At 41.3% G+C, this 12442-nt stretch overlaps 1 protein-coding gene across 1 annotated transcript in view; it reads right to left on the reverse strand.

Annotated features, from left to right (window-relative positions):
* Positions 1-12442, reverse strand: part of zfhx3b (zinc finger homeobox 3b) — a 232418-nt gene that overhangs the window by 6967 nt on the left and 213009 nt on the right. The window contains exons 6-7 of the mRNA XM_070898222.1: positions 8269-8395; positions 711-6155 (exon numbers count right to left, since the gene is read on the reverse strand). Coding sequence (XP_070754323.1) covers positions 711-6155; positions 8269-8395 — 5572 coding nt within the window. The remainder of the gene's footprint in view (positions 1-710; positions 6156-8268; positions 8396-12442) is intronic.

Consider the following 12442-nt stretch of genomic DNA (forward strand, 5'->3'; position numbering starts at 1 on the left):
AATTTTGTTTGTAATGTAGATCCTGCAGCTAACATGATCCTGTTCCAAAGAAGTGCCAAGAGCCCTGATTTTACTAAATTAACAAACATGAATCTATATTAAGTCCATACCTGATCCGCTATATCATAAAATGAGTCTATGGGCTAAATTAGTGCTGATGTCACAAAACCGAAAACAAGTCTGCTGCTATCAGGTTACATGCTGGAGAGATTATTCCATCAATGTGGTTGCTACTTCAGGATGATAACTGAATTAGCTTTGTCTTGTGGTTCAGTTTTATTCTATGTATGTCTGGTAAAGGTGGAAGGTGATAATATGTGTGAAAGGGACACTTTCCATTTTGCATATAGTGGATAAACACTGCCAGGTCAGGTTTGGCACATCCTGACAAAGTACCTCAACCCCAATCGCAGAAGAGCATCTCCCAACACTTACTTTTCCATTCCCCACACTCTACTCTTGGTGCTTTCTAGAGCAAGATTGCAAAAAATGAATGCCAAACTTGTATTAATTTATTGCCATGGATTTATATCCTCTGCAATCTGTATTAACCTTGTTGTTAACAGCCTTCAGAGACAGGACACCTTCATCCTGTCGGGCTGGATTTGACTCCAGGTGATACAAGTTAAATTTGTATGGTAGGCAAATATCAGATTGAAATCTACCAAGAATTCTACGTTATGTAAACTTAAACTATTAATGCTACCCACCTGTGTTAGATGAAGTAAAGCCAGGTAAAGATGAAGGACTGCCCACACCTGGCAGTAATACAGGCGAAATCCCTGGCAATTTTGGGTAGGCAGTAGGAAGATTAAGAGCTTGTACTGGTGGATTATCAAACAAGCTCTGTTGCTGAAGTGTTTGTTGCTGTGCCGCCAAACCAAGAACCTCATTAGCTTTCTTAATACGGTCTAGTTCCTGTTGAGCCATTAGCCGACGGACAGTAGCTGGATCAATGTATTCAACTTCTTTATCCAGCTGACTTCCAATGGTCTCCTTCACTTTGCAGATATGTTGCTGAGAAAAGATATGATCTCGTACAGACAGCCGGGCACTATACTTGATGCCACACAAAGTGCACTCTGCTTTGGGTCCTTCATAAGTAGTCTGATTAATACCAAAGTGTTTTGCCATATTCAGCTTGGCTTTTTTCTCCTTAGCCCTAGCATTCTGGAACCACACTTGAACAACTCGTTTTGGCAGCCCTATATCGTTTCCCAAAACCTCACATTCCAGCATGGTTGGTGTTCGATAATCATTAAAGCACGATTTCAGCAGCTTTAGCTGGAGATTTGTCATCTGAGTGCGGAAGCGTTTTTGCCCTGGGCGATCACCGTCTATCAACCTTGACATTGAGCTTCCACCGGGGCAGGGTGAACAGGGATCAGCAAGGCTTGATGTCTCGCTGTAATCAATCATACATTCATTTTCCAACTCCCGAGCATAATAACTAGGTGATGGACTGACCAAGCCAGAAGATATCCTGTCTTCATTTTCCTGTGCTGATGACTGCATCATCTTCTGAAGACCCTCTGTTTGATAAAGGATCTGTTTTGAATCAGCTATTATTCCTGTCGCACTGTCATTGTCTGCATTCGCTTCATCTCCGGTTGTAGTGTCAGTAATAGCCGTGTTGACTGAGGAACAATCATCATTATCAAGCCTAGTTTGGTCAAATCCCAAGTTCACTGACGAAATTGTAGGACCATCAAATTCCTCAAGACCCTCTACTTTGATAGATGACGGACTCAGAAGAGCTTTGGGTGAGAATTCTCCACTTTTGTTCACTGGTGAAAGAGTAGCACACTGACTGTCACTATTTATTGAGGAAAGCTGAGCAAAACTGGAGCAATCCATCGAATCTATCTTCAATATGCTCCCTCCGTCACTATCAGTTGACAAAGCAGAAGACATGATCAGGCTGTAGCCAGCACGTTTAGCTTCATGCCAGTGCCGGGATCGGATGTGGGCTTCCAGTGCTGTCTTAGCCTTAAAGAGAGCTCTGCAGAATGGACAGCGTCTGTGAGCTTGTGCAGGACCAACAGCTCTAAACTGCCCTTTTCTTTCCCTAGCACGAGTGTTCTGGAACCAAACTTGAACAACACGTTTTTTGAGGCCTACTTCATGTGCAATGTGGTCCAACATTTTCCGTGTTGGGTTTGAATCAAGTAGGTATTTCTGATAGAGGATTTCCAATTGTTCTGGGGTGATGGTCGTCCTTAAACGCTTATCTCTCTGAGGTTCATCTCCATTGTTTCCACTATCATTATCCCCGGGACTAACACTTGCCTTTTCTTCCAGTTTTCTTTTTAGTGTGTTCATAGCGGAATTTGGTGTGGAAGGTGAAGAAGCAGAGCTTGTTGGGATCTGAGGTAGAGTTCCAGAAAGCAGCTGACTGGCTAGCAAAGGGTTAGTGGGGTCAAAAAGCATGAAGGGCATTTCTATTGGGCGATCTAAAAACTGAGGATGTACAAATTGGTTTTGTGCAGTCAGAAAATGAAGCTGTTGATGCTCCTGCCAAAGGTCAAAGGTTGGAAATGCCAGTTTGCATTGGTCACACTGGTAGTGAATCATCTGCGGAGGTAGGCTTCCAAGCTGTTGTGGCGTTGAAGTGTGAAGTGGATTTAAAGAAACATGAGGAAGCGGAGATGGGCTCGGGATGGCTTGGGGTACTGAGCACTGCGGCTGTGCCTGCTGAGGTGATGAGAGCTGTGGGGCCTTCTGCTGCGTTACTTGTGTCTTCTGATCTTGTTGCTGCTGCTGTGTCTCAGGTTTTGGTTGTAACAGCTTCTCTTGAGAATGCTGCTGCTGTGTATCAGGAGATTCAGGCTGCTTTGGTTTCTCATCAGAAAACTCTGGATTAGAAGAACCTTCCTCTTTCTCAGTTGAGGTGCGAGGCAGATTTCCAGAAGTTACGTTTACTGTTGCTGTTGAAGATGAACCACAGACAGCTGAGGTCATAGGAGTGCTGCAAGATGAAGCAGAGGGCCCTGACATCTCAGATGCATCCATGGAGTCCTCTGTCTGACTGTCATATTGACCATCATCATCTTCATCTTTATAGCACAGTTTTTTTTGGTGTTTAATGAGGTCAAAGATACGTTGAAATACCAAACTGCATTTTTTACACTGGTAATTCAAATTATTTGTGCGAATGTAACGATCATTTGACAGCTCACGACGTTCACCCTCCTTTCCGTCACCCTGATTCTCATAGTTTTTGCGTGCCTTCTGTCGTGCATTTTGAAACCAAACAACAATTACGCGAGTTGGAAGGTTCAGCAAATTAGAAAGTTGCTCAAATTCATCATCTTTTGGATAAGCATTGGCATCAAAGAAGTCTTGCAAAACACGCAGCTGATAGTCAGTAAATCTTGTCCTAGTTGATCGACTGCTTCTGTAATACTCAGCCCTTGAAGGTTCTGGGGAGGGAGGCTTTGAATCTACCTTAATATCGTCAAGTGATGTAACAGGAGGATTGTTGAAGTTGTATGGTGAGTCTTTATTACGCTGCCGTTCTTTAAACAATGTATTTCTGAACCAGTGTTTTATTACCTTCTGTGGCAACCCTGACTTGTCAGACATTTCTTTAATTTGGTCCTCGTTTGGTGAATTATTTATATCAAAGTACCCTCTGAGGATTTTGAGCTGTTCATCTGTGATGCGTGTCCGTGGCCGCTTGTTCTGCTGTTGCTGAAGCAGATTGGGGTTAAGCTGCTTTTGATAAAGCTGAGCCAGATCTGCAGGTATTGGGTCCACTGCTGTTAGCTGTGAGGGGATTTGCGGCGTTAAAGCCTGCAAAGGCAATGACTGCATCAGAAGAGGTGAAAAAATAGGCAAGTCCATTGGCAAAGTTAGCTGAGAAACTGACACAGAGGGCTGTGGGGTTGAAATAGCAGGCGGCGTGTGAGGTGGGGCAATAGAAGTAAGATTCTGAGAAGTAGATGGTTGAGGTGGCACTGATGGAGGAGGTGGTGGTGGAGGTGGTGGAGGAGGAGGTGGTGGAGGTGGTTCAGGCGTTTGTGGCCTCAGGGGATACAGTTTATCATAGTTGTCTCGATACTGTTTGGCAAAGTGCTCAAGCTCTTCAAATGGTAAGAACTGCTGATGCACATGCTCTTGATGGCTCTTTAGTATTAAAATATTCGAGAATAATTTGCCACAAGTGTCACACTCCAATTTATCCATGTTGTCACTCAGGCCATTTTTACTTTTCTTTTGAACTTTTTGTTTGTTTTCATTGTACTGAATGACAAGTTCAAACCCAAAATTTTCTAGCAAGGCTTTGGTGGCATTACCACGAGCGTCAGAGGGAATTCGAGGAGGAAGTAATGAGGATTCATTACCACTGTGTGCTGTTTGGTCTTTCCTATCTTTGGATTTATGTGCCTCCGTGGAAATTTCCTTCGACATCGACCCTTCATCAAATTTCTCACAATTATCTTTGTCTTTTTGCCCATCCTTATCTCTGTCTTTTATAACTGCTTTTGGTTTCTTGTCCAGCTGTTGGCTTTGTTGAAGCAAAGTTGTGTGTTGCTGTGTTAGAGAAGACTGCTGCCCTTGTTGCTGAAGCAATTGGTGCTGCAGATTCTGAGTATGGGGTTTCACATCTTCAAGCAAAGCATTGGTCCCCGACATTGTTAACGCGGCACTGCTCACTGGTATACTGATTTCTGGGTTCAGTTGGAATTCGGTGCCAGGAATATAAAAAGGAAATAGCAGCTGTTGTTGCTGGAGCTGCAGTAGAGCCTCAGTGGTCATGGGAAAATGTGGTAGTAAGGCAGGATTGAACAGTTGGGGCTGGAAGAGAGCAGCTTGCTGAAGTTCTTGTTGTAGCTGGGCCTGGACCTGGGCCTGCATCTGGGCCTGCGCCTGGGCCTGGGCTTGAGCTTGAACGTGGGCCAATGTCTGCACCTGCTGCTGTTGCGTCTGTTGCCGAGATGTGATCATATCAGCTATTTTCCTCTTGCTGGCATCTTTCTGTTCTGCAGATGTGGCAATGCTGGTTGCAATAGAGTTGCTAGTTGTAGATGTTCCAATGGAATCGGCAGTGATCTGGCTTCCACTCATTAAACCTAAGCTAGAGGTAGCACTATATGTAACTCCACATCCACTGCCACTTACACCAACATCAGTATTACCATTGCTATTGCCACTTGGGCTCGGACTAGATGTTGACACTCCTAAAGTAGTATTACTGTTACTAATGGTACCACTACCACCTCCACTGCTACTAGCAGCTTCTAACTTTGCTGCTCGTGCTTTGGTCTGGTGCAACACTGATCTCATATGGATCTCTAGGGTTGAGCTTTGGCTGTAGGCCACATTGCAGGTGTTACACTTAAAAGGCTTGTTATCTGGGCTGCTCGTTGGCTCGGGCTGACCAGTAGCAGATTCTTGAAGTGCCCTTTTCAGCTTGTGCAGGTGGGACACAGAATTATAATGGACAAGCAAGATGTTCTTTTGTGTAAATGACTCCTTACAAACTGTGCACTTATAGGGGCGAGAGGGATCCAGGAATTTCTCCATTGTGAAATTAGGGCCTTTCCTAAATGGCAGAGCCCGTTTTGGCTCAGAGCCAGAATCTTCTTGAACAGATCCAGAGTCACTTCCAACGGGGCTCTGTTTCTCATCTGAATCACTTTCTTCATCTTCATCTGCCCCCACGGCTTGATCTTCACTAAGCGATGCATCACCCAGGGCCATAACATCACCATTGACTGCAAGTCCACTATACAGTTGCTGGATGTCACTCTCACTCAGTTCTAGATGGCTGGTCTCGAGGTGCTTTTTCAAGGCTTGAAAGGTACGGAAGCTGCGCTGGCACAAACTGCACATAGTGGCAGCTCTAATGACATGATACTGAGAGTGCAGCTGGAGTTTCTCAATGGTCTTGAAGGCTAGGCTACACTGATTACAGCGGTATTTGTAGACATGACGATCTGATACAGGTAGTTGGGGCCTTTTTGCATGAATCTCATTGAAATGGGACTGAAGTGCAGTGGAAGTCTTAAACAACTGGTTACATCCTTTCTTCCAGCACAGGAACCCAGCATCATCCTTCACTAAACTCTGGTCAACAGAAGACTTTGGTTCCATGCTACGCTCTGTACTTTCCGAAGGTACACTGCTCTTTTCTGGTGGATCTGATGTTTCTAATGAAAACAAATTTAATGAGAACTATCAGTGGGTAGTGTAAATTCTAATAAGTCCCACTTCTAATTTGCTTTTACTACTTACGAGACTTGTTACCGCCCTATTGATTAAAAATTTAGATTTACAGTACCATTTGTGCATTGTACCTCTGAATACCAGAATATAAGAAATTACCACTTTATTAAAATATCTTAAATGTTTTATAGTAATTTATAGTCAATGATTTTAGAAACAGATTAAATTGATAAAATTTACTGGAATATACTATTCATATACTTTTAAATTGAGAAACCAGAAAGTAGGGTCAATACCCATATAATTTAGGGAGGTAGCGAAATTTCTGCTACTTTGCATTCAGCTGTTTATATAGCCAGTGTTATCAATATGCTTGTCTTCAATATCATACATTTCATTATAAGACCATTTCTAGTACTTTGAGATTAATCTTATTTTGCCACTGTGCTGGAATGCAGTGAAATGGCTACACAACCAGTTTTGAAGCACAAATTGGGTTCTAAAATTGGCATTGATGTTTTTGATGAGGCAATGCTAGGTGCATATAATATTAATTGCTAAAGTGAAACTGCTACTTTCATCAGCACCCTGAATCAGCACCCAGTAGGAAGAACATTTCCAAAACAGTGGTGACTCCATAATCTGACATTTGCCAAAGGTAGATTCTAATGGAATAACAAGCCTGGATGAACACAAATCAGGCAGCCCTTGTACTAATAAATTTATAGAAATAACTATTTCATTTCCCACATTAAGGGGTACAATTCCAATAAATAGAATTAATTCTGCAAAATACTTTGATGTTCAAATTCAGAATTGCTGGATGATCATCTCATTCACTTTGTATTGCCATTGAAATTCACTGCCTGCAGTCTGAATCCAAGAAATTTACAATAAAAGATGCCATGTGCCATCTTTGTGGAACAGGAACTGCAGCAGAAATGGAAAAAAATGGCATATTCAGTAGTGAAGGAGTTAAAAGGGCACATTATATTCTGAATGTGCCCTAACTAGAATGAAGGTGTCAAAATAAAACTACTGATACTGAACGGGATTGTAAAATTGAGATAATGCTGAAATTCAAAGATGCTGGATTACTGAGGCTTAGAATACAAAATCATTTCTGTAAATTGATAACTGTTGCTCAACAGGACACAATCTGACCTTAAAGAAAGTACAGATTATGGGGTTCACACTGATAAACAGACACAAGGCTCTACATTAACTTTCAGCATATAAGTGGAGCAAGGTGCCTTCTAATTCATTTGCCCCCAAATCCTTAAATAATTGGCAATGGCGAGAACAAGCCATCACATACCTCTCTCTTTGGATGCACTGAATCTGAAGCAGTACAAACTAATTCACTTACGTGAAACACTCACTCAACTCTCAACACTGTGGGGCTAATTTTAACTTTTGGGCTATGGTGTAAAAAGAGCGATATTAGATCGGATTCCCCATCCGATTTCCCTATCCCCTGACCAAGCTTTTGGGGTACATAGCCAATATTTGATTGGCTAAACACACAGATTCCACACATCAATGTTCCATCCAATACCTGGAAATTTTCATTTTGCAATGTTGCCCTAGAGGAATTCAAGAGTTATTAATATTCTTACTAGAGCTTTTGTCAAGGTAAGTGTGATTGTTCCCATTAATAAACATTTTATTGATAACAATCTAAGAGAGCCTTATGGTGGGGGGGAAAAGTACTGAGATTTGCTCTTGTTTAACTTGCAATTGTTTTAGAAGTTGATCTAAAGCAGGATTTTTAGAATTTAGTGTGTGAAGTATAAATCAACAATTTTGGGTCATTTGCTTACATATTGCCTACTTATGCAAGTGATGGACACAGCTTGGCTGGTATGAGATGGTACTTACTTGCCCTAGGCAAGTGAGCAATGGTTAATGTAGAGCCATGAGACATTAATAATAAACAATTAAATCAATATGCAGCTTTTCTCTGACAATGCACAGTTATTCTGTTCTACAGCCTGACTTATAAGAAAATAATGACTGTACAAGCGGCAGTCATGTACTCAACAATGCATTTTGTAATATAGGAATTTCCCATAGAGCTGCTATTAACCAACATACCTAGTAGTTTTGTGGTGTCCTCGGCACTGGAGCTTGTTGCAGGCTGCAAGAGCACATGGCCTTCTCTCTCTAGACCAGTTGTAGGGAGAAACATGGTGCTTGGCATCATCATCTCTGGCGTAGTTACCTACACAGAAGCATTTTAATAATTAGGAAAAGCGCCTAATTAGTATAATCAGGCTTCATCAGCACATTATGAGCTCAGTATGTAACACTATTTTTGGAATAATGTGCCAAGAACACAAGTTTCTATGGATAGAAAAAGATGAGCAAAACACACAAAAACAACCTGTACCTATAGAACTCCTCAGTCCTGTTATTCTAAAACTCCTTTGATTACTGACAACATTTTATTATGTATTCAAAGTCATATGTCATCGCCAAATAAAAAGATTAGTTAAGAGTGCTTACCTGGCACTTCAAGAAACATTAAGGATTGATTGCCATTACATCAATCTTTCTATAATATAACATACTTTAAAGTATAATAGATAAGCTATAAACTGAAGATCTAAATGGAGACCAAATTAAACACAACTTTCTCTTGACTTGACTATTTTGCAAAGCCAATTAGCCAATTAACTACACTAATAGTTTTAGATTTCATTTTTTTAAATTATCGTAAACTCTTCCCATTTTTGGCAGTAACATAAAGGAGTCGTTAAAATTGGTAAAATATGTTTTAAAAAAATGGGTATTATGAAGATGTTATATAATAAGGCCATCAGGGATAGTTTTTGTCTTATTTACAATAATAGAACATTTGCAGGACTATTAAAGCAACTATCACTGGTTTATTTTATCCCATTTTGAAATCATTACGCCTTCAGAGTATTGCACTGAATATTGAACAGATAGTTTTCATAGCACTGTTGCTCTATAAACTGGCCAATAGAGATGCATTATGTTCACCAACATATTGGCATTGATAGGTTTGGGTGCTCCACTCTGCCCAGTAACCAATGTGTCTTGCTATTAACCAATGAAAACAGCATACAGCCTCATTATGAGCTGGTGAAATATATGGCAGATAGATTTGGGGTTAGAAGCCACAACCACAGGGCATTTAACAACTTCGCTCACAGATAATACCTTTCACTCGCATGTGACAATAACACAGTGGGAGCTAAGGGATTCTGACTATTGGTGAGGTTATCCAAATATCTCCTCAGCAATTTGAATAGCTCAGGCAAACTGCATATTGATTACTTTCAGTTCAATATCACTAACAAATTTAATAACACCGTGTACAATGTTATTGTGACAAAAAAGGATGGATCTATTGCATCAGCAATTTTAACAGTTCTCACGAATTTTGAGTGTCAAGATAGGAGAGCATTATCCTAGCAACAATCCAATATATAAATCATTTGTGCAAAAGTAAACCTCTTCAGCGCTTATTTACATGGTAATAAAACACCAACTTCTGCAATACAGAAGTCATTAACCACACAAATTGGTAAATATAGAGAAGGTAAGTTTTCTGAGCTAAATGGATGAGTAAAATAGCCTCACTAGGAGCAGCTACTTAAAGATTCGTTGAATAATAATGATCTTTCAAACTGCATTTCTGGAAGCGAGAACTAGTTGGAAAAATAATATTTGGATATTCTAATGCAATATTGAAATTAGAATGTAAGCTTTAGTTGCCATGATGCAAAAAATGACTTTTGTACTTGAAAGGTGAAAGTCAATCATGTGTGAATGACAGCAAGAATAGACAAAAATTCATCAACTCTGTTATTACACAGAACCTATTTAATCATAATCAGTGATTAAGTTTAGAGAAAGCAGTGTGTCTGCACAGTGCTTGCCTTCACTTTCATTCAATTAACTGTTGAAAAATAATAATCAAGTTCTCTTGCTACTCTGCATTTTAATCAGAGGGCACATGTTACAGTCATTAACCCTTCTGTGAAGCAATATCTAAAGACTGGACAGCCTTTCATTAACAGAGATTGAAATGCTGAATTCAGAGAAGTTTAAAAATAATGAAAACAAGATAGATGTAGAAATACGAGTGATGAATTAAATCACTACTTGTGCAATATTAGTTTTTCACATTTTAACAGTAATTGCATGCGGTGGGTGTCAGCAACACAAGACATATGTTTCAGTTTGGGAAACACTGCATCAGCAGCTGTAAATTGGTGCGATCAGTGGGAGGGATGAACTGCAGCCCCATGGGTATGGCAGTGGTACAATGGGAGCAACATTGGCTGCCCTCTCTCAGGATATCAGCACCCGTCAACTAATGCCAATCACTGTCCCGCTGAGCCAGACTGCCCCGACAGAAGCCAAAGTGCTGCAGCCTGCAGCTGAGCCCTCAGGGGCTCGAGCTCCCAGGAGCTGCTGGTCACAACGATCTGAAGGGTCTCCACATGAGCAACAGAATCAAAAGGTATGGTGAAGGCGGCAGCAAGGACTATTAATGCTGAGGGACGTTTTGTCACCTTTCAGATAAGTCGCTGTCACTGAAAGCAGTGCTCTTTTAACTGCTCCCTGGCATCTCTAGCTACAATATGCTGTGCTGTCCCTCCTTCCTGTGGTTCTCCCTCGCCTTTATCCAAAGCTTCCTTGCTGGATGATGCCTCTTCTTGTGCAGCAGGCAACAGGTCCTGTTGCAACAGGTGGTATAGATCAGTAAATCCTGCCTGGTGAAGTACAGACTCCTTCCGCACTGCTCGTCAGGAATAGCCAAGAAACTAACTCTTGGCCTATCGACCCTATGGCCTGGATAAGGCCTTCTAGAAGCAGCTCCCCTCACCTGCAATGCTCTAACAGGCCCACCTGCTGCCCGTCTTGGTTGTTGAAACTACTTCTGCTCCTCTCCCTTCAACTGTTTCTCCATCCAAAGGAATGAAGCAATATTAGCACCCATGATAAGAAGTGACTGCTTAATCGGGGTAAGGAGGAAAATAGAAAGACAGCTGCAATCTCCAAGCTCAGAACTGCCTTGAAAATCCATTAACCACAATGGCACAGGGAACCTAACACCTCAGGTAGCCCCTTTAAATGCAGCATCCAATCATCTGAGTCAGTTTCTGAAGCCAATCCCCCAAGCTTTTACTCAGCAGGTTTGCTGCTGGGTGGGATTTCTGACCCACGCGGTTAAAATCGCATTGAGGCCTTAATTACAATATATGATCGATCCCTTTTTGCACTTAGTAATGAGGCACTCGGCTGTTTCCAGCGGGTACATTTGTCATCCAAGTCAAATCCCGACTTAAAATGGTGGATGGCGCGTTTCCAATGGGAATATTACAGTAAGTCGATTTTCACTCTTCAACTGTTCACTTGATCCATTCTAGCTGGATTGGTTGGGTTAAAATTGAGGCTTTGATCGTCCCTATTTCTAATGTTGATAATTTTAAACATTGCTATCAATTAAAATACAATTCAAATCAATCTTATTTACAATTTAGCCTAAATGGTCATGCTTATGTTTCTGGTAGGAAAATGAAAAAACGTGCCCCACCTGAGAAAAATGAACCTGTCAAAACACCATTATGGCCCTATTTACCTTTACTCTATGCCTTGTTTACATTAAAGTCAAAAATTGAATTTAGTAACTTGAACTTGTGAGAGAATCGTTACAGCACAGTAGGAGGCCATTCAGCCCGTGCACTTCAGCTAGTCCCAATCCCCGCCCTTTCCCTGTAGCCGTGCAAATTGCTTTCCTTCAGGTACTTATCAGTCACGAATGTGTTAAGCTCAGAATTAAATTATTTTAATGGATTTACTCACTAAATGGAGACTGGCAAATTTACTCGGTAGATCTACATTCTATGATATGCTTAAGGGGCTCGTGTCTCTCGATGAAATATCCATTCGATACTTCTCTCCCCTTTTCTTGAAGGAGGCGAGTCTTGTAGCAATATGGATCCAGGATATCAGCAGCTTTCATGTACCTCACAAAAGTGACTATTCCTCTTGTGTGACCCCAGGCAATGGGTTTCAGCAAGCTACTCGATCATGCAGAGCATCACAGCTGATCCTGTCTTTTCCATCCACACATGCACACCGTCCATCTACACATGCACACATTCCAGCGGATATCACTGACTAGTGATCAGGATCAGAAGTCTGGTTAATTTTTTTTCATTCTTTAACCCAGGAGTGCTGATGCCAATTGTAGAACTCCTAATGAAACCAGGGATCAAATCACTGATCT

Source organism: Pristiophorus japonicus, chromosome 13, assembly GCF_044704955.1.
Source record: "Pristiophorus japonicus isolate sPriJap1 chromosome 13, sPriJap1.hap1, whole genome shotgun sequence".
Taxonomy (NCBI): Eukaryota; Metazoa; Chordata; class Chondrichthyes; family Pristiophoridae; genus Pristiophorus; species Pristiophorus japonicus.